Source organism: Xiphophorus hellerii, chromosome 13 (assembly GCF_003331165.1).
Source record: "Xiphophorus hellerii strain 12219 chromosome 13, Xiphophorus_hellerii-4.1, whole genome shotgun sequence".
In the NCBI taxonomy this organism is placed as follows: Eukaryota; Metazoa; Chordata; class Actinopteri; order Cyprinodontiformes; family Poeciliidae; genus Xiphophorus; species Xiphophorus hellerii.
In genome coordinates, this window is record NC_045684.1 from 6,925,601 (window position 1) to 6,948,072 (window position 22,472).

General features: G+C 35.2%; 2 protein-coding genes across 3 annotated transcripts; both read right to left on the minus strand.

The window, feature by feature from the left end:
• Positions 1-1,091: 1,091 nt before the first annotated feature.
• LOC116731779 (saxitoxin and tetrodotoxin-binding protein 1-like) lies at positions 1,092-5,172 on the minus strand. Its single transcript, XM_032581618.1, has 6 exons — positions 4,943-5,172; positions 4,718-4,863; positions 3,403-3,488; positions 2,648-2,788; positions 1,510-1,629; positions 1,092-1,168 (listed from the first exon to the last, which is right to left on the minus strand). The coding sequence occupies exons 1-6, from the start codon at positions 5,060-5,062 to the stop codon at positions 1,131-1,133; spliced, it is 651 nt and encodes a 216-aa protein (XP_032437509.1). The 5' UTR covers positions 5,063-5,172; the 3' UTR covers positions 1,092-1,130.
• Positions 5,173-7,659: 2,487 nt separating this feature from the next.
• On the minus strand, positions 7,660-21,320 carry vps45 (vacuolar protein sorting 45 homolog). 2 transcript variants are annotated; one of them, XM_032581616.1, is made up of 16 exons: positions 20,906-21,320; positions 19,509-19,643; positions 18,678-18,738; positions 18,470-18,549; positions 17,674-17,742; positions 16,562-16,603; positions 16,107-16,244; positions 14,878-14,988; positions 13,845-13,979; positions 13,314-13,427; positions 12,238-12,405; positions 11,491-11,649; positions 11,281-11,388; positions 11,021-11,142; positions 10,707-10,838; positions 7,660-9,992 (listed from the first exon to the last, which is right to left on the minus strand). In XM_032581616.1, the coding sequence occupies exons 1-16, from the start codon at positions 20,996-20,998 to the stop codon at positions 9,911-9,913; spliced, it is 1,749 nt and encodes a 582-aa protein (XP_032437507.1). In that variant the 5' UTR covers positions 20,999-21,320; the 3' UTR covers positions 7,660-9,910. The 2 variants fall into 2 exon arrangements, with proteins under 2 accessions (XP_032437507.1, XP_032437508.1); XM_032581617.1 differs by lacking the exon at positions 16,562-16,603 and having other exon boundaries at positions 20,906-21,318.
• Positions 21,321-22,472: the final 1,152 nt, after the last annotated feature.

The window sequence follows — 22,472 nt, forward strand, 5'->3', positions numbered from 1 at the left end:
GTCTCAAAACAAGCAACAAAATTTGAGAGTAATCTTAAAAATATTCTAGGAAACAAATATAAACATTTCTGAGCAACAAAAGTTGAAAATTTTCAGCTTTTCAAACTCAGAAAATTTCTAAAAGTTGAAAATGTTCGACTTTACAAACTCAGAACATTTCAACTATTTTTTTCTAGAAAAAATTTCTGAAATTAATCTCAACATTTCTTTTTGGTTTCGGTGCAAATTTCCGACTTTTGGAGCCCAGAAATGTTCTTTTCTTCTGCTAAAATGTCTGAGACCAATCAAAAATTATTTTTTGGACAAAAAATGTAATCCTCTTGGCCCTAACACGCTGTCGCATAACCGTGAGGTGGAAAACAGATTATAAATGGTTTTCAAGATTTTCCGGGCTCATTAGCCTCCCTGTCTGCAGGCTTCATCGAGCTTTGGCCCAAACTCACATTTTGCTAATTCTTATAGCAAAACTTCCGTCATATCAGATGTTGAGCATCTGTGATCATTGGTTTTAAAAATCGATCCACAGATTCCCGTTTAAACGGCCGAGGCAGACGGAACCGGGATTCGGACCTGCGACCCACAAAAGTTACAAAACAAACTCCGACCACCATCGCCATTATGCCTCGTTATTTTCTGTCTTTTCTGATGACGCGTAAAACGATTTGGATTGCTAAATTGTTTGAATGTTGCTATAAATCGCCTAGCCTAGCCTAGCATAACGTAGCCTAGCATAGCGCAGCCTAGCTTGTTATAGCACTAAAGCAAAGCGTGAATTATATTATTTTCAGTATAAAATCACATCCAATAGGTGAAAGGAAAACAGTTCTATGTCTGATGATTCATAACTTCAGGGATTTAATTTATCTTATTTTCTCTTAATTTTGACTAAACTACAAACATTTTAGCTGTTTGTTCTCAGTAAGGATGCATACTGATTTTTTGCATTTTAGCACATTTTCTTACTTCTTTACTTGTTTTGTTATAGTAATTTATGTTTACTACTTTTGCCAGAGTGAATTAGCATAGATTTCCATCAGCACTCTGCAACTAATCGAGACACCTGAGAATGAATGAAACAACTTTAGTCATCATCATATTAAATATATCTTTATTAAACACTACATGTTGTGTCAGGCTTCTGTTTCTTCCTTCTTTTCCAGGCAAAAATCTGCAGAGAAACAAAGCACATTTTCTTAAAAATAATCTGCTTTATGATCCAAATAATGGCTGAAATGGAGGTTAAATTTACAGAATATAGAGATTCATGTCTGTGAATGAACATGCGTGTTGCTTGTTTTTGTAATTTAATATAAAAGAAAACAGAGTTTAAGATGTTCTAGGATCCTGATCATTTGGGGTTTATTTGGAGAATATTCTGTCACCAGTTACATAAAACAACGTCACAAATGTTTGGCTGTTATTTGGTTTCTATAACAACTAAAACATGAGATTTGAAGTCTGTTCCCCAGTTTTACAACGTCAGACAGTTTCTTTAGTCATTTTCCTGACCTGCCTTCCCGTCGTAGCGGAAACTCGTCCTGACGTTGAACTTCAGGCACTCGGCCATCCTCCTGTGTTCGCTCTCAGCAGCTTTCAGCTCCTCAGCATCCAGGTGTTTCCCCTCACTTCCTGTTTCACAAAAAATGACAGGAAGTCAGCATCCTCTCTGCAGACAGAGAATAAACACTTTGTATAGAAGATATTAGAGACTTGCAATGTTCTGCTTTGTTTAGTTTTTTAATTAAAAATATTGTTTGTTTTGTTGTGGTTTTCTAACAGTGAGCTTTAAATCCTGGGTTTGACAATAAGGAGCCTGGAAGGAGCAATGCGGATCACGGCGTATTAGGACGGTTGTAGATAGAATAAAAAAAGAGAAATTTTGCCATAAATTCTGAAATTTTTTTGCCACATATTTTGGGGAAAAGTATTTCAGAATTTCTTTGCCAAAAAATCCCCCCAAATTTTCTAAGATTATTTCTAGACAAAACAAGGACATTTCTGAGCTCCAAAAATTCCAAAAAATAAAACATTTACTATTTAGAATGGTTGTAATTGACTTGCGTCTCTAACTTACGGTAAATACCAGCAGCTAAGGTTGCCAGAGTTTTACCATGTTGACATAATTTTACCATAAATATAGTGAAATTCTGGCAACCAGATAAAATATGGATTTTACCATATTTATAAGCAATTCTGGCAACCTGCTGGTATTTCACTGTGAAGTAGAAATTCTTTTTTATTTTTATTTTTTACAGTGTGGGGCATATTTGGATTGGACTCGATTTTTACTTGTTTATCAATTGCCTTATTAAATTTGTTGTAATTTTGTGCAATATAAGTGAACTAAATTAATTTTATTTATTTATTTTTTAGAATTTTTTATTTACGTTTACACACTTCAAAAAACATTCCAGGCATAAGTAATTAAACGGACAAAAAAAAAACAAGAGATTCCCATTTTATTGGTTTCCAAAACTTTCTATAAACTATATGCTAATGTAATCTGATTATATTAGTTCTAACAGAGCAAACACATCATGCCTTCAAACAACTGATAATTTTGTCTTATTTCTAGCCAGTATGGAGTTTTTGCAGATCAGATCAGTTTTAATCTCGTGTCAAAATGAATGTTCAGTGTTTTCCTGACTGTAAATGAGCAGCATCCTCCCCGGCGTTCCCTCAAACACTCCGTGGTGGACGACAAGCAGGCAGTTCGGACAGGCCTGGTGGACGTCCGCTCGACCTTTATCATCGTATGGCGTCACCACACCACCAAACTCCCGCTCGCCTTCAAGGAATCAGCAACAATAAAATCCCATCAACCGTTCTGTGCTGATCAGATTTCTCCTGATTTCCTTTAAAGATTCAATATGTAACTCAGCGGTGTCCAAACTTTTAGTCCTGGGGGCCAAAACTGGAAAATTTTAACTACTGGCAAACCACAAGATTCATTAAATTTAAAAGGCAAATTTCATTTATTGCAATTTTTTTGTTTGTTTCACCTGCTTAAAAATAAATTTAACATAACATAAAAATGGGTTTGGACTGTTGCCTTATTAGAAGAAAAACAGAACATTTCCAAATTTTGTGTTATAAATTGTTTTTACCATTTTTGACTTGTATTCTGGGGCCAAACACAATAATTTTAAGGGCTACAAATTGTCCCCGAGCCACACCTTTGACACCCTTGATGTAACTTTTATTAAAATTTTGCAAATGTTTGCATATTTATTGAAACTGGCACTATGTCGTGACAGTTTAGTACGAGACTGATAATCTGTGAAAAGACTGAGTGTTTATAAAACTGTTTTCTATCAAACTACTGCAGTCATCATTGAGATACTAACTTAAAAGAGAAAATTGAGACAATAAGTATAAAATTAGATCTTGTCTAACACTCACCATCAGCATCCAGAAGGAGCGTATGGTTGGATGTCTCAGGATCTGGGGCAGACAGGTTCCCACGGAAGATGAGACAGTTTCCAGCTCTGGAAAAACAGAACAAAATTACGTTTGAGCCAAATAACCGAACCTTAGAAAGTTACAGAAAGCAGATTGTAGAAACCTGGGATCTGGAGGTTCAATAAGCTCTGGATGGTAAGATAAGAATGTTTGAATTAATATGAGTTATAACATTTACTTTCCCTTTGGTATCAATAAAGTATTTTTGAATTTTAATTTGAATTTACTGGGCCTGGGTTCCTAGGTAACAGACGGGGCTCTACTGGGGTTGCTAGGTAACGGTGCTGCGCTTTCTGATTTCTGACGTTACATTCAAAAGGTTTTTGAAACAGCTCCATTTCCAGACACCAGAAAACAATAACTTACTGCCAAAAACGTCTGGGTGTGTTTGGTAAGTGCTTGGGTTGTTTTTTAGAAGCTGTAAAAACCCAAATGGAAGAACAAAAAAAAATCGTTAAAAATGTCCCTGATAAGTTAATATGACATGCAACGTGGGCCCCACTAGCTGTGTTTCCATTAACCATATGCAAGCTGACATTTTGAAAATAAATTTGCTAAATGGAAAGAAACTAATTTAAAAGAACTCTGTTTTTTTTCTAAAAGGTTTTGGAGCTATGATGAAAATTGCTAAAAAAAAGTCAGACATTTTGAGATTAATCTCAGAAAATTTCCTGTTTTTTTCCTAGAAAATTCAAAAATTGTTCAACTGTTGAAACTCAGAAACTTCATTGTTTTTTCTAGAAAAGATTTATCCAAAAATTTCAGATTTTTTTTTGTCTGAGCTTTTTCTCCTTTTTTCTATTCCTGAAGGCCATCATATATAATCTCTACACTGCAAAAACACAAAATCTCACCAAGTATTTTTGGCCTAGTTTCTAGTACAAACATCTTAATACTCTTGAAATAAGACAAAACCCTAAAAGTTACATTTTGGCAAACATTATGAGCTCGTTTAAAGTAAATAAATTCTTAATATTGATGAAAAAAACAAATAATCTATTGACAGATTATTTCACTTAACAAGACAAACTGTCTTAAGTGAAATAATCTGTCCATGGAATCAGTTTCTTTCTTAAGGCAACAAGCTCCTACATTGTGCTGAAAAGTTACTTGTAAGCTTGTTTTGTCTTATTTTGAGTGTACTAAGAAGTTTGCAGTAGAAACTCAACTGAAAATACTTGGTAGGGTTTTGTGTTTTTACAGTGTAATAAAGACAAAAAGTTACCCGGTCCAGTTGAGCCCGGATTAAACTCACACGACGTTCCGCTCAACAAACAGGAAGCTCTCTTTGTTTTCTTTGGGCTTCAGCTCCATGATGGAGCTGTTGGCGTTCTTCATCAGCTCCTCGCCTGCTGGATAATCGGCTATCGCCTGAACCAGAACCCACCGGGCCTCTGACAACTGGGACCAGAACAAATAACCAATCAGGAACTCTGCTAAGACGTCTGATGGGTCAAGGCGTTCTGGTTTGTGATCTCACCTTGTGTAAGTCCTGTCGTTGTAGCTTTGGTGGCAGGTTGCATTCTTCAGCAGCGCTGCAGCTGAGCAGCATCAGAACCAGCATCAGAACTAGCAGAGGTCCAGTGGCGTGAAGCTTCATGGTTCAGGAAACCGGAAAGAACTGACTGGCTGAGAGCCGTCTGGTTATAAAGCTGGAACTACAGCAAGTTCAACACGAGTGTTTACTCTTTGTTTAAGAGAAGCAGGCAAACACTCTGACCCGCTCACTCCCAGCGGTCACAGAACCGATCAATTAACCTGCTCACTCCCAGCGGTCACAGAACCGATCAATTAACCCATTCACTCCTACCGGTCACAGAACCGATCAATTGACCCGCTCACTCCCAGCGGTCACAGAACCGATCAATTAACCCGCTCACTCCTACCGATCACAGAACCGATCAATTGACCCGCTCACTCCCAGCGGTCACAGAACCGATCAATTAACCCGCTCACTCCCAGCGGTCACAGAACCGATCAATTAACCCGCTCACTCCTACCGATCACAGAACCGATCAATTGACCCGCTCACTCCCAGCGGTCACAGAACCGATCAATTAACCCGCTCACTCCTACCGATCACAGAACCGATCAATTGACCCGCTCACCCCTACCGATGACAGAACCGATCAATTAACCCGCTCACTCCCAGCAGTCACAGAACCGATCAATTAACCCGCTCACTCCTACCGATCACAGAACCGATCAATTGACCCGCTCACTCCCAGCAGTCACAGAACCGATCAATTAACCCGCTCACCCCTACCGATGACAGAACCAATCCATTGACCCATTCACTCCCAGCGGTCACAGAACCGATCAATTAACCTGCTCACTCCTACCGATGACAGAACCAATCCATTGACCCATTCACTCCCAGCGGTCACAGAACCAATCAATTGACCCGCTCACTCGGTGACAGAACCAATCAATTAACCCATTCACTCCCAGCGGTCACAGAACCGATCAATACATTCTTTTACTGCCGATATAGGTGGATACTTCTATATCACTGCTGCATCATTGAACTCCAGGAAAACATTTTGGTTCCAGTCCTTCAGATTTTTATTTTTATTATAGCTTTCCTCATTCTACACTGTAAAAAATAATTTACTGATTCAACTTGACTCTTGGTTCCTGGTTGCTGTGACTCAGATAAGTTGCATGAACTTTAATTGTTAAATTCAAAATACTTAATTTCTATTGTTACAACGTTTCATTAACTGTTTTTACCAGTTACATTAAACTAAAAATGATTAGTTAAAATACACTTTTTAAAAAGTTGCCCCTACTTATTGTATTGAGTTTCTACATTGTAAAATCAAGGTTTTATTTTTATAACTGAACTAATTTCTGAGTCGGATTTGTAATGTTAATTTTTTTCACTTAATTTTTAAAAAAACCTTAAAATGTGAATTTTATGAATTATGTTTGTGATCTAAATGAAAAACAAAAAGTTTTTATTGAATTTTATTCAAGTCAGGAAAATTGTCTAAATTATTGTAATAAATATAGTTAATAATTTCTTTTAACATTTTACCCATTTTTTAATCTTGTTAGCATTTCAATTAATTTTGTTATTTTTTGAACACTTTTATGTGTTCCTAAAGTTTTTTCTATCTTTTGTTTATTTTTATATACTGGATTAAATATACAGCTGTCTTGAACTTTCCTGTGATTTTATATTGTTTTTTTGTTTTTTTTCATTTCTTTGGGTTATTTTGTTAATTATTTAAAGTATTTAAAACAGTTTCCAATATAACCAGTTGTAATATTTTTAATCTTGTAATTATTGCATCTAAACTGACAGGAAATCTCTTCATTCTTTATTTCACATTTTGTCCATTTAATTCAGTTGCTTAATTTTCACTCAGTCCCTTCACCTTTGACCTCCTTTCAGTCATTTTCCGGCGGATTCCTGAACTTTAGTGCTTCTTATCTAAACTCCAAGGTTCACATCGCACGGTAAATATGTGAATAGATCGATATTTTTTGTTTTTAAATCATTTAGGACGGTATTCTTACTACTCAAAGTAAACTTAAGTTGCTTATTAACAGGAAGATGAGAAATGGACATACAGTTACTAAACATTATTTTCCCTGACGGATTTATGGCGAGTAAATAAGTTTAAATCAGGTCAGAACCTGTTGTTGAAACTGTAAATAAATTGTTTAGGATCCTTTAACAGCCACATGGAGTAAAATTAAAGCTTTACATCTTTATTTTTTGTAACGTCCTCTATTTTCTAAATTAACACAATTATTTATGGGTTATACTAGATTTAAACATAAGGAAATATAGTAAATATATTTTAAAATATATTGAAGAATGTATTCAGATATTTGGGACATATTCTTAAAGGGATCAAATATAATAATTACGTTGTTCTTACAGTGTATATTAAAATATATAATTTAACATCTCATAATATTGTTGAAAAAATTAATCAAGTTTGTAAATATAAATGTAAAAAAATTACTTAAAAAATATATTTCCTGATTTTAGAAAAACAAAATACTTTACAGCAGAGAAGGCAAATGAACTTTTTTTTGCATAATACCTCTATCACATAAATTAATACTAATAATTAATAATAATAATAACAAATATTTGATATGTGGTGGAAACAACAAAGAGTTTCCTGGTTGCAATACACCTGATCCAACTTTAAAACCAAATTAAGAGTTAAACAAATATATTTTAAAATACATTTTAATATATTCACCAGTATTACACATATTTCAATTCATTTCTGTGTCATACGGATTCAGATCCCAAACACAGTTTCAACTCTGTATTTTCTTTTTAATAGTAATCCTCTCAAATTCACATTCAGTCAGAAACATGTAAAGGGAAAAATTAAGGATGTAACAAGAGAATCACTGCATGACAGAAGCAAAATAATGTTCCTTAAACCAAACAGATGAAAAACTGCACTTTAAATCGAGGACAGAAAGCACCAAGAACCCTAATTAAACAACCATTGCTTTGAAAATTTTGATAAGACTATGTCAGTTGATTATATCCTAATTAAATTTGAAGATAATTTCAGTTTTCTGGTCTGTTACAGTACACAATGTCAAGTCCTGGCAGCTAAGATACAGCACAAACTGTAGAGCGAGTGCTTGAGTTACTTTAGAAACAAAAACCTCTGCTCTGGAAAAGAAAGAGGTTAGAGCAAACATTTTTATTTTTATTTTAACCTTGATGCTAAGAAAAATATTTCAGATGTAGGTAGAATATTGACACTATTACTTTTGATATGCTAGCTAGCATTAGCACAGCAGCGCAGGTAGCAAAGAGTTTGAAAACCCACAAGCATTTCCTCAGAGGTTGCAGCACTGTTTAGATACTAATAAAATATTATCAGCAGTAGACCATAGAAGATAGAAAAATAAACATGTTGTTTATGAATAAGCTTGGGTTAGCAGCATGGAAGCAAAGCTATCTGCTACACAAAGCTAAAAACAATAGCGGTTTAAAACTATAGCTAGCTATTGCCTCATGAGTTCTAGGATTCTTAATATGTTAACAAAATAAATCATAGCGTCATAGTTTTGACTCTGTTACAGAACAAATAAAGAAAAATGTTTTAATTTTTGTGTTTTATGTGAAAATGAAACTGAATCGTCACATGTTATGAAAGCAGAGCTAGTTGCTACAGGAAGTAAGTCTCATTTACACAGTTGAAATGTTTAAGCAGTTTTTCTTTAGGTTATTAAGATCCTTAAAGAAATATCTCTAGCAAAAGTCCTGCTGTTAAAGAAATAAATAGTATATCTGAAATGAAATCTTAATGAGCTGGTATGTTTTACAAATAAGCTAGCATTAGCACTGCAGCACCGCTAGCTAACTACAAAGCTCTCAGAATCCATTTCCTCAGACATTGTAGGATTGTTAAGATCCTAATAAAAATATTATAAATTGCAGAGCTACTACAAAAGACAAGTAATAATAATAAAAATACATGCTGTTAATATGTAATGTAGAGCTAGCACTGAGCTGTCTGCTACAGGAAGCTAAAAAAGTAGCAGTTACGAATGAGCGACTGCCTGGTATGTTGGAAATTTTTTTAGATATTTGTAGATTTGTAGCTTTCATCATGCAACAACAGGCCGCAAAATAAAAAATAAACATAAAACTGAATTTTCAAAAGGTGTAACAGAAGTCAAGCTAGTGCCTACAAGAAATAAGAAAAAGAGCGTTTTTAAAGTTTTCACAGTTGGAAATTGCTGAGATGCTCATAAAATGGTCCTAGAAATAAAGAGAAGAGTCAAAACAAAAAATAACCAATCTGAAACTGAATCTTTACATGCTGTTACTGCTACAAGCTAAGTGTTAGCATTGCAGCACAGCTAGCTGCAACAGGAAGTCAGAAAAGTAGCAGTGAAAAGTTGCCTTTCCTGTGGCAACACTTTAGAAAGACAATCAGTGTGTGTTCAGTAGTTAGCCTTTGAGAATGTTGCTGTAATACCAGGGGTTAACAAACGCAAATATAAAAGTTCTTGTTTTGTGTTTATTAGTTTTCCAACAGCATCATAAACTTTTAAAGGTTATTATTTTTAAAGCTTAGACTGCAGCAAGAATTAAGAGGCCTCTCTGCATCCTTTTCTTTTCCCGTGTCATATATTTTAAACTCCATTTATTAAAGTCAACGTTATTATTCATGAATTTATTCACTTTCAATGAGCTGAATCAAGACTCTGACAATGAGATGGATATTCAACCATGACCTGAGTGTACAGTTACAGACCTGAAAACAAGACTGTTTCCAAATGCTACATTTTTCCTGATTGTAATGGGTGTTTGTTAAACACAAACCCGCTGGTATTTAAAAAGGACATCCAGGCAACTCACAGATCTCTGGAAGCTCCTCTAACTACAGCCGTAAACAAGCGGAGGGAGAGATGAAGTTTATTATACAAGAGTCAGAACGAGAGTTAGTGTTCATCGCCTGGCGGAGTGGCGTCCACTTCCCTGTGCTCTGTCGCCGCTGTGACCCGTCGCCAGGATCACCTCTTCAAGGAAACTGGAGAAAAAAAGAAAAATGTTTTTTTTTTAAAAAGCTAAAATTAAACTGAATATGTATGAATGTGTAATTTATGTGCTCACTGTATCTCCAAATAAAAATAAAAATCTGTTTATATGTAGCAACGTTTTATTTGAACAATATTATAGGTCAAAATCGGTTGATTTATTTGCCAAGTTAAATTTCTTTTTCTCCTGCTGCTCTTGGCAGTTGGTGGTTACCATAGCAACCAGTAACTGACAGCTCCGCCCCCTTTTTTTTCTGTTGCCGTGTAACTGTGGGGCAGAATCTGTTGAACTAACATTAACTAACTTAATTATTTGAATAAACACAGTGAATCTGACTGTGTCTGTTGTAAGGTCAATCTGCTGGACCTGAGATGATCAAAGAACAGTTTCATATATATAATAATAGTAAAATGATCTAAGCTAAGATCCAGATTCAGACATTTTTAGCACTGAAAATATTTCACCTTTCTTCGGGCTAAAACAACTGAAACAAAATGTCCTCCAAAAATTTTCCTGTCCAATAAACTATATATCTAAGATGGCAAAATCAAAAGGTTGTCTATTTATGCTTCTTTATAACTACACTTAGATATGGAGTTCCACAAGGATGAGTCCTTGGGTCCTTTTTTGTTTGACTTTTTTTATATGTAGTGAAGTGAATCTAACTAAAAAAAAAAATTAAAATCAGAGTATGAGAATCCAACACCTCTTAGTGTTGTGGATGGCGCTTCCTCCCAGCACAATCCGAACCCCCGGAGTGTTACGATTCAGGTTGTAAACAGTCAAAGCTTCTTCATACGTCGCTCCACCGATCAGGAACACCATAATGTCCTGAGGCCTGAAACATGTTTTCAAAACGTGACTTTCTGGAGAAAAATATCTGTGTATCTGTTGAATTTTATAAAGGTGTATTTTCATTCTCCTGCTCTAAACTCTTACAGATGTAAAAAAAGAAAAATTAAATATGTGAATTTCTATCTTTGAGAGTAATTTCTGTAAGGATTCCCACAGGTGTGTTACCTGTCTCTCAGGCTGCTGGGTCCCAGGTACGGGAACTGACTGTCTTTGAGTCGACCTTTAATCAGCTGATCCAGAGTGTCGTGCAGCAGAGGCTGATGCTGTGTATACACGTTCTCTACGCCCTGAGAAATACATCAAAATACACAATAAAATGCTGTTTTTTCTCTGAAACCTGCAGTAAGGTACATGCTTCCTCAGGCTTATCTGATTAAGTAAGTAATATTTAAACAAATATTAAGATCAGATGTGTTTTTTTTTACCTTTAGTCCTTTGAAGAATTGTTTGGTGATGGCGACAGCATCCGTCGGTGTGATGAGGTCACTCCCTCTGATTCTCTTCCCACCGTACTCCACAACCGACTGAACCATCTGTAGCAGGAAAGCACATCGTAAAGCTTCAATCTGCCATCCAGAGGCCAAAATCAGTAAATACATGCCTACGTAAAAATAAAACCAAAAGGCTGTGATTACCCTGCGGTAGCGTTCAGAAACTCCCTTCCTGCTCAGCTCCTCCATCAGCGACGGGAGGATGCTGCTGCTGTGGCGCTCATACCTCAAAGCGTAGAGCATGACGAGACGGATGGCGTCCAGCTCCGAGACCCGAGGATTCTGCAGCAGCCGCCGAACATTCTGACAGAAAAGATGTCTTAAAGGTGACCTACACTTCTAAAAACATGTTCGTTACATCTTCTGCACACAATCTTTCTTAGATAATAAGACTTTAGTCTGATCAGTTCTGCCTATTTCAAGATCCCTTTGGAATGAGCTGTTTTAGAAAAGCATTAGTAAAGCCTCCTGCATAGCCAACGAGAAAACAGGAAGTGTTTTCTGAATGGCAAAACAGTTCAATACAAAAATACTTTATTGATCCCAAAGGGAAAGTAAATAAGGTTACGCATCATAACAAAAACAGCAAAGTGTAAAAAGAATTGGCAAAAATCAGTACAGCTACAGCAAATCCAAAACAAGAAGGAACGGTTGTCCAAAAACAGAAAAAAAAACTCAATAAACTACAGAGCTACTACAACCGGGCTTATTGCCAGACACCAAAAAACATTAACTTATTGTCAAAAAATCTTTAAAAATTTTTTAAAGAGCTTGAGTTGTTTTTAGAAACAGTTGAGATCAAAATTTTCCAAATGTGAATTATGCATTTAACCTTCTGCTGTTCTTTAGGTTTTCGATTAGAGACTGAGGTGAGATGATGAAGAGCGTTACCTGCTGAGCGTTAGAGTGGTCATTCTGACAGGCCAGCTCCTGCTCCACCTCCGACACCTCCATCAGCTGCCGCTCAGCCACCAGCCGGGACAGCTCCCCCACCACTGTGACGTGCTTCGACACGGTTCCCGACATCTTCTTAAACTGAGGGTAGTTGTCCACAAACGCCTGGAGGGATGAAAAAAATCATTCGTAGATGATGAGATTTCAGTCAGGTTAGATTTGTCTAAATTTTATCTCCTCTCAGAATGAGCCTGTTTTAAGGCCTCTTGTCACTTTAAATCCTAACAAGCTGCTGGCCACGCCCCCAACTCAGTGTTTACGCTCACAACTGAAAATGGCTGCAAACAGATGGGCAATTATACAACTGTACAGCTTTGAAAAGCAGAAGTAGAGCCTCCTGCACATCTAACAAGAATGCAGCAAGTCAACAACAAAACACTTGTCTTTTCCAGCAGCCATTGTACAGCACATACAGCAGGAAAACCAGCTGGCCAAATGTAAACAGATTATAGAAGCCTGGGAACTTGAGGCTCTGGATGGTCAAGAATTTTTAATTAATATGAGTTACAACAACATTTAATTTCCCTTTGGCATCAATAAATTATTTTTGAATTCTAAGTTACCGGAGTCCAGCTTGGGTTGCTAGGTAATGGGTTGGGCTCTACTGGGGTTGCTAGGTAACGGCGCAGCGAGTGCTGATTTGTGGTGTTACATTCTAAATGTTTTTGAAACGGCTCAACTTCCAGACACCAAAAAACATTAATTTGTTGCCAAAAACCGGCTGGGAGTTTTTTGAAAATTTGCTAGAAAAAAGTCTGAGATTTTGAGATTAATTTCAGAAATTTTCTAGAAAAAAAACAGAGAAATTTTTCAGTACGAAAAATTGAAAATGTTTAACTTTTGAAACTCGGTGGAAACTTGGTGGAAATTTAATCTTCCTTTTTGTTTGTTTGTTTGTTTTCTATCTACATTAGCCCCAATAAAAAAATAAAAAAATTGGATTAAATTGTTTTATTTTAGTTTTTTCAACTCAATAAATCAACACCAATAAATTCAACTCAATAAATCCCAACCTTCATGTCAGAAATGGACTCCAGCTTCTGTTGGTCTTTGGGTTTCTTTTTCTGGAAATCTTCCATCAGGTTCTTTATGTTGGTGCCGATCTCCCCGAAATTCAGGTACAAGTTCTGAAAACAGAAACATGGAACAGAACACAGTTATTTGAAAATTTTACATGATGTTTAATAATAAAGCTCTCTAGTTAAACTATTAAAACCCGACAGAGACTCAGTAGGAATATCTTCCCAACTCAAAGAATTTAAAGGGAAGTGACAAATATTATTATTACTTTACTCTCCTTTTTTTCTTAGCCTAGACCTAATACTCCATCGTATAAGAGAAACCTAAATCACAATACAGGTGTAGAAGTTGCCTTTAAACAACCAAAGCAACACGATAAACAACAGAAACTCTCAAATTTTTAGTCACACTGTGTTACTTTTGTTTTGTAAGCCAGATTTAAATTTAATCAGCTTGTAGGTGTGAGAACTCAGAAATAGTTGAGCGTAAACAGGAAGCCGTCATGTTTTTGTTTCAGGACTCACGTTGGCATAAAACTCGTCGTTCTCGGCAGACAGCACCACTTCCCTCAGGTCTTTGCTGATCCCCGGGACTCTGGACAGGTCGATCCGGTTGTTGTTCAGACCCAGCAGCTCGTGGACCATCGCCTGGTACGTCCACTGTGACACACCGACCGCGTCTCGTCAGCAGGGGGAACATTTCACACAAAAACAAACATCCCAGCAGCACAGTTCATCGCCACTATTTCTATTTCCACAAAGTAACGAGGGGATTCAACACATTTATACATACAAGAGTTAATAAAATCATGTAAATTTTAAAAAGAACCTTAAAAAATTCAATAATACATCATAAAATAATATTGAATTGGTGGAATTTATACTTTAAGTGAAGATTGTTGGATTGTTTTTAATCTATCTTCGACACAGTGGAAATTTTGTGTTTTAAAGTTTCTCATTTTGTCCTTTTTTAATGTTTGTAAAATGTTAAAATTGTTGAGGCGGTGGATTTTAATTTTATGTTTTGATTTTGTTTGTCTTAGGGTATTTCTCTTTTGTAACATGTGTAAAAGTTTAATTTTATTATGTTTGTGGTGTGGATGCCAGGAAGAAAAATCTCTACTATGATAAGAGACTAAAGAGGATCCTTAATTGAACAAATAAATAATTACTTTGTAATTGTTTACAAGTTCAAAGTAAATCCAAATGTAAATTATTTCAAAAAAATACTTAACTGCTCTCTTGTTCACTTTCCAAATCAAAAATATCCCATAATGAACAAAAACTTTCCAAAATGATGTCATATAGTCAAACAAAAAAATCAGCTTTTAGAGACATTTTTATTTAGATTTCATATTGAACAATTAAGAATTAAACTTGTTGTTAACTGGGTTACATTTAATTTCAAAGATGGGATTCAGAAACAGAATAAAGTATAAGTAAAAATCCTCTAAAATTAAAAACCCTTGTTTCTTGAGACAAGTTTAAAAAAAAAACCTTAAATATAATTAAATAAAAGCTAATTATTAGAAGGAACATATATCTGTGTTCTGGTCACCTGGTTGAGCAGCGGTGTGATGGCGTCGTCGCTGCGGTCGAGGACCAGCAGCAGAGGAGGAACTTCAGTCTTCCTGAAGTCAAACAGCTCGTATTCCTTCGTGATGATTTGCTGAAAGCAGACAAACAAAATGTAATGATCCAAAATACGTTAAGCTCATAATTTCAATAAAAAAGACAAAGAGCAGAGTGTATTTTCTATGTTCTTCAAAATCCATGAGAAAACAAAAAAAACTTGCTTACTTTAATCAATATTAAGTTCTTAATATTGATTAAAAAGTGCTAGATCCACTGGTAGATTACTTCACTTATTTCAGAATCAAGGGGCACTAAAGCCGTTACCCAGCAACCACAGCCACGCCCAGTCCGTCACCTAGCAACCAGTTCTAGTCCCACTGGCAGACTATTTCACTTATGATATTTTTCTCATGTTATAAGCTAAATAATCTGCCAGTATCAATATTAAAGAATTATTGACTTAAAACCAGCTTCTATTTTACTGACAAGTTACTTGTAAGTTAGTTTTGTTGTGTTTCAAGTACACTAAAATATTTGCACGAGAAACTGGACCAAAAATACTTTGGTCTAGATTTTGTGTTCATGCAGTGTGTCATATTTTATTGCTTGTAAATTTGTTAATAACCTGCGCAAGATCATATAGCGTAAAAGAGAAAAAACGTAAAAAGGTTTCTTTGCTTTATTTTTCACTGAATAAACTTTTGGCTCTCTGTTATCAATACAAAATTAAAATCAAAAGGTAAAGTGCATATTTTTTTAACCAAATCAACATTAAAGGCCTTTATTTGGTTGTGAATTAGTTCTTTTAGATGAATGAAAAGGAAAGAAATCTGGAAACTAAAACATATTTATACCAGACTTTTTGTTTTCTGTACTTTTACAAACTTTTAAGTAAAAAAAATCTAATTCCACACTTTCGATGGGCAATTTGTTCAACTGTGGTTGTTTTAAAATGTGCTAAATAAAGTCAACATTTTGTAGAAATCAGTTTTCACTTTGACAAAGAGTTTTTTTGTCAGAAAATGCTAATTTTGTTTATCACGGCTGATTTATAAAAACAATAAACAGTAAAACAATCCAAGAGGGTGAATAAGTTTTATAGGCACTGTAATTATGACTAATTAAGAGCAAAGTTAAATGTTGTACAGGTGGAATAGGAGAAAAAAAAGGGAAAATGTAACATGGAACTTAAAACGCTGTTGTGGTGGAAACCTTGACGCTTTCTGCGAGGCGTTTGGCCATGTCAGAGGACAGCTGGTAGCGGATCATTGGACATTTCTTCAGAGCGAGCAGGACGGAGGTCAAACCCTGCGTGCAGCGCGACAACATGGAGGGTTCCCAGGTCCGACCCTGAAACACAAACAGGTTCTCAGAGAGGCGCCGGACTGTAACGACACCAACCAACAGAGAGACGCCCATCAATCAGAACCGATCTGTTTCACCCAGTTTATTAAACAAATCAAATGTTAGAACCATTTTCACTGTCAAGAAGAATCAACCACCACCAGCAGGTACTTTGATGACCTTTCTCCCGAGGTTAATAAAAATCAGATGAAGGTTTGATTCAAACTGCTGCTGCTAGCAGAGGGCTAGCATAGAGCTAGCAGCAGCAGTTTGTTGGTTCTCATCAAAACGTTCTTAAATCAGAATCAGCAGCTCTCACCTACCGGGAAACGGTTTCGGCCAGATAAAACCTGATCGGTGCATCTCTGGTCGAGAAACAAAGATGGCGAATGTAAACATGACAAACAACTTTCAAATAAATGGATGGACTCACACTTTCCAACAATTTAATTAAAGTATAAAACTTCCAGGGAAGATTATTCTGAAGAGCTTTGGGATAAAAAGAAATGCCACATTTTGAAGATTTTTCTTATAACCGTCTATTCCTTTTTATATTAAAAATACACTAAAAGATGCAAATATTTCAATTCCTATTTTAAATAGAAAAATAAAGATTTCATTGTCTCAAATGCAGTAACTGCATTCCTCTGGTGAGCATTTGGTCATTTGTAGTAAAAGATGCATCTGCAGCTAAAAAAATACTTTTAACATCAACATGAAATTTTATTTTTACAGAATTAAAACCAGGTGAAGCTAAAACTGCCACCAGAGGAGATCTAGGTAGATCATATTTACAGAAAAAGTTTGTTCTTTTTATCCTAAATGCAACATATACATTTTTGTACAGTGTTGGCTAATCAATGCTCTGAATGTGTTGTTCTTTTAATAAATAGCCTTTTTTTAATCTGAATACTTCAATTAATGATTAATTGATTACTAAATTAGTTGACGATTATTTCAAATACCTATTAACCACAATCACAATATATCAGTCCTAAAAAATTCTCCAAACTCTTTGTACTCTCAGAAATCCATCTTTGTTCATCTTAACTGCCTCACACCGACCCAAAAAGACAAAATAAATTTTAATTGCTAAATGATCCAGTTTTTATGTCATGGGCAACATGGACACAAACTGTGATCCAACAGGAGTTCTGACCGCCGTCTATCTGAACCAGAACTAACGTTTCAGGTAAAATAAAAACGTCTTTTCTATTTGATCACTTGAACTTGTGGCACTAAATGCTCCACGGTTCAGGGATTTCAATCCCAACAAAAAATAAAAACAATATTTGCTCATGCTTGCAAAACAAAAAACAGATCAATAAATGACTAATATTGTTTAAGTTTTACCTAATAAATTCTACATTTTCTCTCTTTGTTTCGCTTTTACTTGTCTATTTACATAAAATATAAGAGCTTCCATCTTTCTTACCCGGGAAACTCCCTGCAGGTTGAGAGAAAACAGGTGAGGATTCACAGCGATGAAATCTCCATAAAACTCCTGCAGAAAAACACAAACACACACTCAGTAATTTGGCTTTTATTGCTCAAAAACAGCATTTTCAGATAAATGATTCCACAAACCAAAATTTCCACATGAGAACATGTTAAAAAATTTTAGTTTGCACCAAGAAAAAAAAACATACATGGAAGAGAGCTGCTGTGAAACAGATGGTAAGATTAGATATCACAAGAAAAGATGATCTTTTTCTTATAAACCGTCTTAGCAAAACCACTCAGAGTTCATGTAAAAAAAAAATTTTTAATGTCAAATAGTGCAAAAATAAAAATACATAATCTAATAAAGAAGTAAGAAATTTAAGCTGTCATGGCAGAAAATGGAACAAAAGAGAAACAAATGAAATACAAGATAAAAAACAATACTGTGTAAAAATATAAATACATCAATATATTTATACAAAAAACCCAGATGCGTGTATATAAATATACATACACACACAATTATATAAATATTATGAGACCAGGAGGAAAAGAAACCAAACACTAAATTATTACAATTTCTGAAGACAACTACTGTCCAGAGTTAATTTAGAAACTGTTTATTTCTGAAAAATATTTTCATTTTTAAATATTTTTAGCAAACTACAAACTCAATAGACTATTTATAAAATCTCATTTATAGTCTGTAGCTGCAGCATCTTTTATGTCTGTGGGAAAGATGTAAGTTTATAAACATTAGAGTAAAGCTAACATATTTCAGCTCTCACCTGGACTTCAGCCACCACTTCCTGTTCATCTGCCTCAGCCAGAGCTTTGATCTCACTCTTACTGATCACATTACTGAAGTCTGAAACGGACACAACCACAAACCTTAAAGGAACAGCAGCTTTGATTTACAGGAAACTAGTAAAACAAGCATCTTTGTCTCATCATAATCAGCCTAAACCATCTCAGTAAAACCATCGGCTGACGTACAGATGAAGTAAACGCTGTACTTTGGTCTTCTTAGCTCCTGGATTAGATGCTGCACGTTCTCCTGCAGCAAAAACAAAAACTAATGTTAATCTCCCTTTTTTCATTTAATGTTGCAGTATACAGCTGTTATGTTTTCTACATTTTTGTTGAAACTGTCACTTTGTCTTTATAGTATGGTATGAGATGATGAGCTCCTCTTCCAGTTCTAACTAGAAACAACCAATCAGAGCCAGAAGGCGGGTCTTAGTGCTGTCAATCAAGCCCGTGTGCACGCCACAGATCATCTGTGTTATATTGCAATGTCACAATAACAAATTTTACTGGATGATAAATTGCTCCAGTAGCTATTGTGATAAATGATAATATTGCTGTTTTGAGACCATTTTCAAATAATATAATGCAAAAACAAATTCTCAAAAATCAATTAACTTTAATTCCTAAAGAATATTTAACACTGGAACTGGAACACACTTTAAATATTTATAATAAAAAACAAAACAACAAATAAAATGAATTATGAAGTCTCTGTAAACAAAATTATCCTTCAAAAAAAGGGATAGAGGTGATGAAAACACCAGATTGAAGAATTTTATCATCCAGCTTTTGGTAGAAAGCGAAAAGAAAGATAAAAACAATAAATCATACAAATGGAAATTATTGAATTTGTTTTAAATTATCAATTGATTAATTGATTTATTACTTACTTATTTATTACAAGTCTAACTGTCATGTAGGGAAAGTTTAACAAAAACATATTATTTATAAAAGTTAGATACTGCAGCTTTAAAGAGTGTTTGCTCAGATTGGTGGAAACGTCTCCGGTTTGTGTACCTTGGTTGGACGAAGGAAGCAGATGGCCTTCAGGTGCTTCATGCTGTCTCTGCTCTGAGAGTCGATCCGTTCGAACAGGTAAACCTCCTTCTGCAGGATTTCAGACTGGGTGTAAACCACACTCACTATGCTGGTCTGGAAACACACAAACATGTTTTACTCTGATGCAGCCAGAATAAACAAGGTGGACAAACAAGGGCTGAAATGATTAATCAGATACTTGTCCGCTAATTTTATAATTGATTAATTCTTAATTTGGGTATACAGACTCATAAAAAAGGCAATTTCCTGAAATAATAGAAACATATTCAGAAAAGATATAAGGCCAAAACTGTGCAAAAAATAAATACATTTTGCATTTAAGATAAAAATGACCTTTGTCTGTAAATATGTTTGACCCAAAACTCCTCAAGTGGCATTTTTAACTTCACCTTGTTCAAATTCTGTATTAAATAAATCTCCTATTAAGCACCTTTTGCTATCAAATTACTAATCAGTCAACAGATCAGCACTACACTGTACTGATGTTAAGTCAAGCAGAAAGGGCTGAGGTTCTCACATGTTGATATTAGAGGTTTTTTAATCTAAATTTCCTATAAATGATCGAGCAATCACTAAAAGAAAAATATGTTTTTGCATTTTCTGTTCATTTGCATGTTTATGCATGTATAATATAAAAATGGCTTAAGTGGTAAAATGAAAAATCTGCAGAATGTGTTAATTTTTCTAATTGTCTGAATAATCGATAGAATTTTCAAATGATAAAATAATCGTTAGCTGCAGCTCTAATAGCAACAAATATTTTCATATCTCAGTTGAAGCCAATCTAAAAAACCCTGAACTCACAGAAACAATTGTCTAATTTTGAAGAAAGGTTATTGTCTTAGAGAAGCTGAATAAATACACATCCTCAGATTTTGCTCACACAAATCTCTAATGTAACATACTGGAGCATTTGAAACAAGATAAAATGAGGGAAAGTTCAATGGGATGTGAAAGCTTTCCAAAGCACTATAAACAAATCATTTGGGAAAAGCACTTTTTAAATTGATTTTTGAAACAGATTAAAGTATCAGAAATTAAATCTAGACAGATGAAGGAATCTCAGATAACACTACAAACATCCACAGCTGAGCTAAGTGCTCAATATTGTAAGATACTTTCTACACCTCAATGCACTCTTTGACATCCAAAATAAAAAAAACATTCACACACACTAAAAAAGATCAACAGGATCACCACACAGAACCGGAACCGATGCTATACAGTTGCTTCACTGCAACACTGGGACTCTAGATTTACACAGTAATCCTGCAGGCACACACAGTAACAACAGATACCGGACCGTTTTAGTCCCCAAAGCTCAGACGGTACCACATCAGCCAGCAGGTTCTCACCGTCTCCTTATCCATGAGCAGAACCTTCATCCCGGGCCCGCTGTTCTCGATCATTTTGGAGATGTACTGCTTCACCGCGAGCGTCACGTTCATGATGGCGACGCTGAGACACAACTGCGACAAAAACAAACAAACAAACAAACAAAGTCTAAACCGGCGGTAAAATGCCAGCAGCGCCCGCTATGGAAGCTCTGTATGCCTGTTTTATTGTTGTTGTGAAGATCTATCAGCTGAGCTCTTGAGCTCCGAGCACCGATGCAATCTTCTTCCGGGTCTCTGACATCATTACGTACTACGTATCTCATTGTTGACAGATACGGCAGTGATGGAAAACGCGGACGAAAGTTATTGAACGAAAGTAAAGCACGACTTTCTATGGGAAAACTTGTGATAAAAACTCAACTGAATATAAAACTTATTTTAAATTATTATTTATTGATCATTTATTATTTTTTTTATCATTATTTGTCTCAATTTTATTTTATATATATAAATATATATAAATATTTATTTAGTCAATCAGAATTTGATTTGCTAGTTTTACACCAGATATGTTAAAACTTACATATTCCAGAAAAGGTTTTTGTCTCATCAGTCCACTGAGTATTTTTCTTGGGGACCAGATCAAGATGTTTTTTGGACATTTTGGTCTTGCCATTGGAACTCTCTCATGGTTGCCATTTTTGCCCAGTTTCTTCCTCAAACTTGAATCCCAAACACTTATTTAAGTGATGTTTATGTTCTGGGGTCTTTCATGACTTCCTAGACTAGTCGGTGGAGTACTGATGGAGTAACTTTGGCAGGTCACTCCTGGAAAAGCATATCACTGTTTTATGCTTGTTTTCATTTTTATTAATGACTTTCACTTGGTTTGCTAGAGTCTCAAAGCATCAGAAATGTCCTTGTAATCCTGTAAGCTTACATGTTGTTTCCATGTTACATGTAACATCCAACATTGTGCATAAAGACCATGATTACTCTTATAATTTCAAATGTTTTTTTCCATTAATAAAAAGTCTCTCTGCTTTTAACAAGTGTGTAGCGATCTAACAGTGGATTCTTTGTCTCCATGTGTCAATCAAACAAGACTGCAAATGTTTTGTTTCAGAGAAATTATAAGTGTTGGAAGTGAGAGAACATTTGAATGCAGATGTTTCCATTTAATTTGACCAGTGTAAATGTTTTTAATGAATTAGCTTATTTTGCTAGCAGTTCCTGTGGGATGGGGAGGTAATTTTAACCATCTTATATACTGCTTGTGTGTTCAGCTGCTTTAATGGCTACTTAAATTAAATTATTTACACAACAAATCAACATAGAATTTGTAGGTCATTATCATATTGAACATAGCATCTGTTTAAAACAGAAATTTAAAATATGTTTTATTAAACCCATAAGCAGTACTGCTTAATTTAGGTAATTATTGGTTAAACAGCTCAGCTGTATTCTGAAATTTATAAATAACCAGCTATATTGGATTGTAAGGACTATGGGAGAAAATTGCATCTAATGCAACAAAGAAATCTCTGGATGTAGTACAAAACGTTAGCACATGCTAATTCCTGAA

What these genes read in the sequence shown, in the direction of transcription:
- vps45 (XM_032581616.1), bottom strand. Translation starts at nt 20,998, where the DNA reads ATGAACGTGACGCTCGCGGTGAAGCAGTACATCTCCAAAATGATCGAG. An exon ending in GCTTCCTTCGTCCAACCAAG is followed by an intron (nt 18,739 to 19,508) that starts GTACACAAACCG and finishes TTTTTGCTGCAG; the next exon opens with GAGAACGTGCAGCATCTAAT. An exon ending in CCCAGCAGCCTGAGAGACAG is followed by an intron (nt 10,839 to 11,020) that starts GTAACACACCTG and finishes AACATGTTTCAG; the next exon opens with GCCTCAGGACATTATGGTGT.
- LOC116731779 (XM_032581618.1), bottom strand. Translation starts at nt 5,062, where the DNA reads ATGAAGCTTCACGCCACTGGACCTCTGCTAGTTCTGATGCTGGTTCTG. An exon ending in AACGACAGGACTTACACAAG is followed by an intron (nt 4,864 to 4,942) that starts GTGAGATCACAA and finishes TTCTGGTCCCAG; the next exon opens with TTGTCAGAGGCCCGGTGGGT. An exon ending in TTTGTTGAGCGGAACGTCGT is followed by an intron (nt 3,489 to 4,717) that starts GTGAGTTTAATC and finishes CTGTTTTTCCAG; the next exon opens with AGCTGGAAACTGTCTCATCT.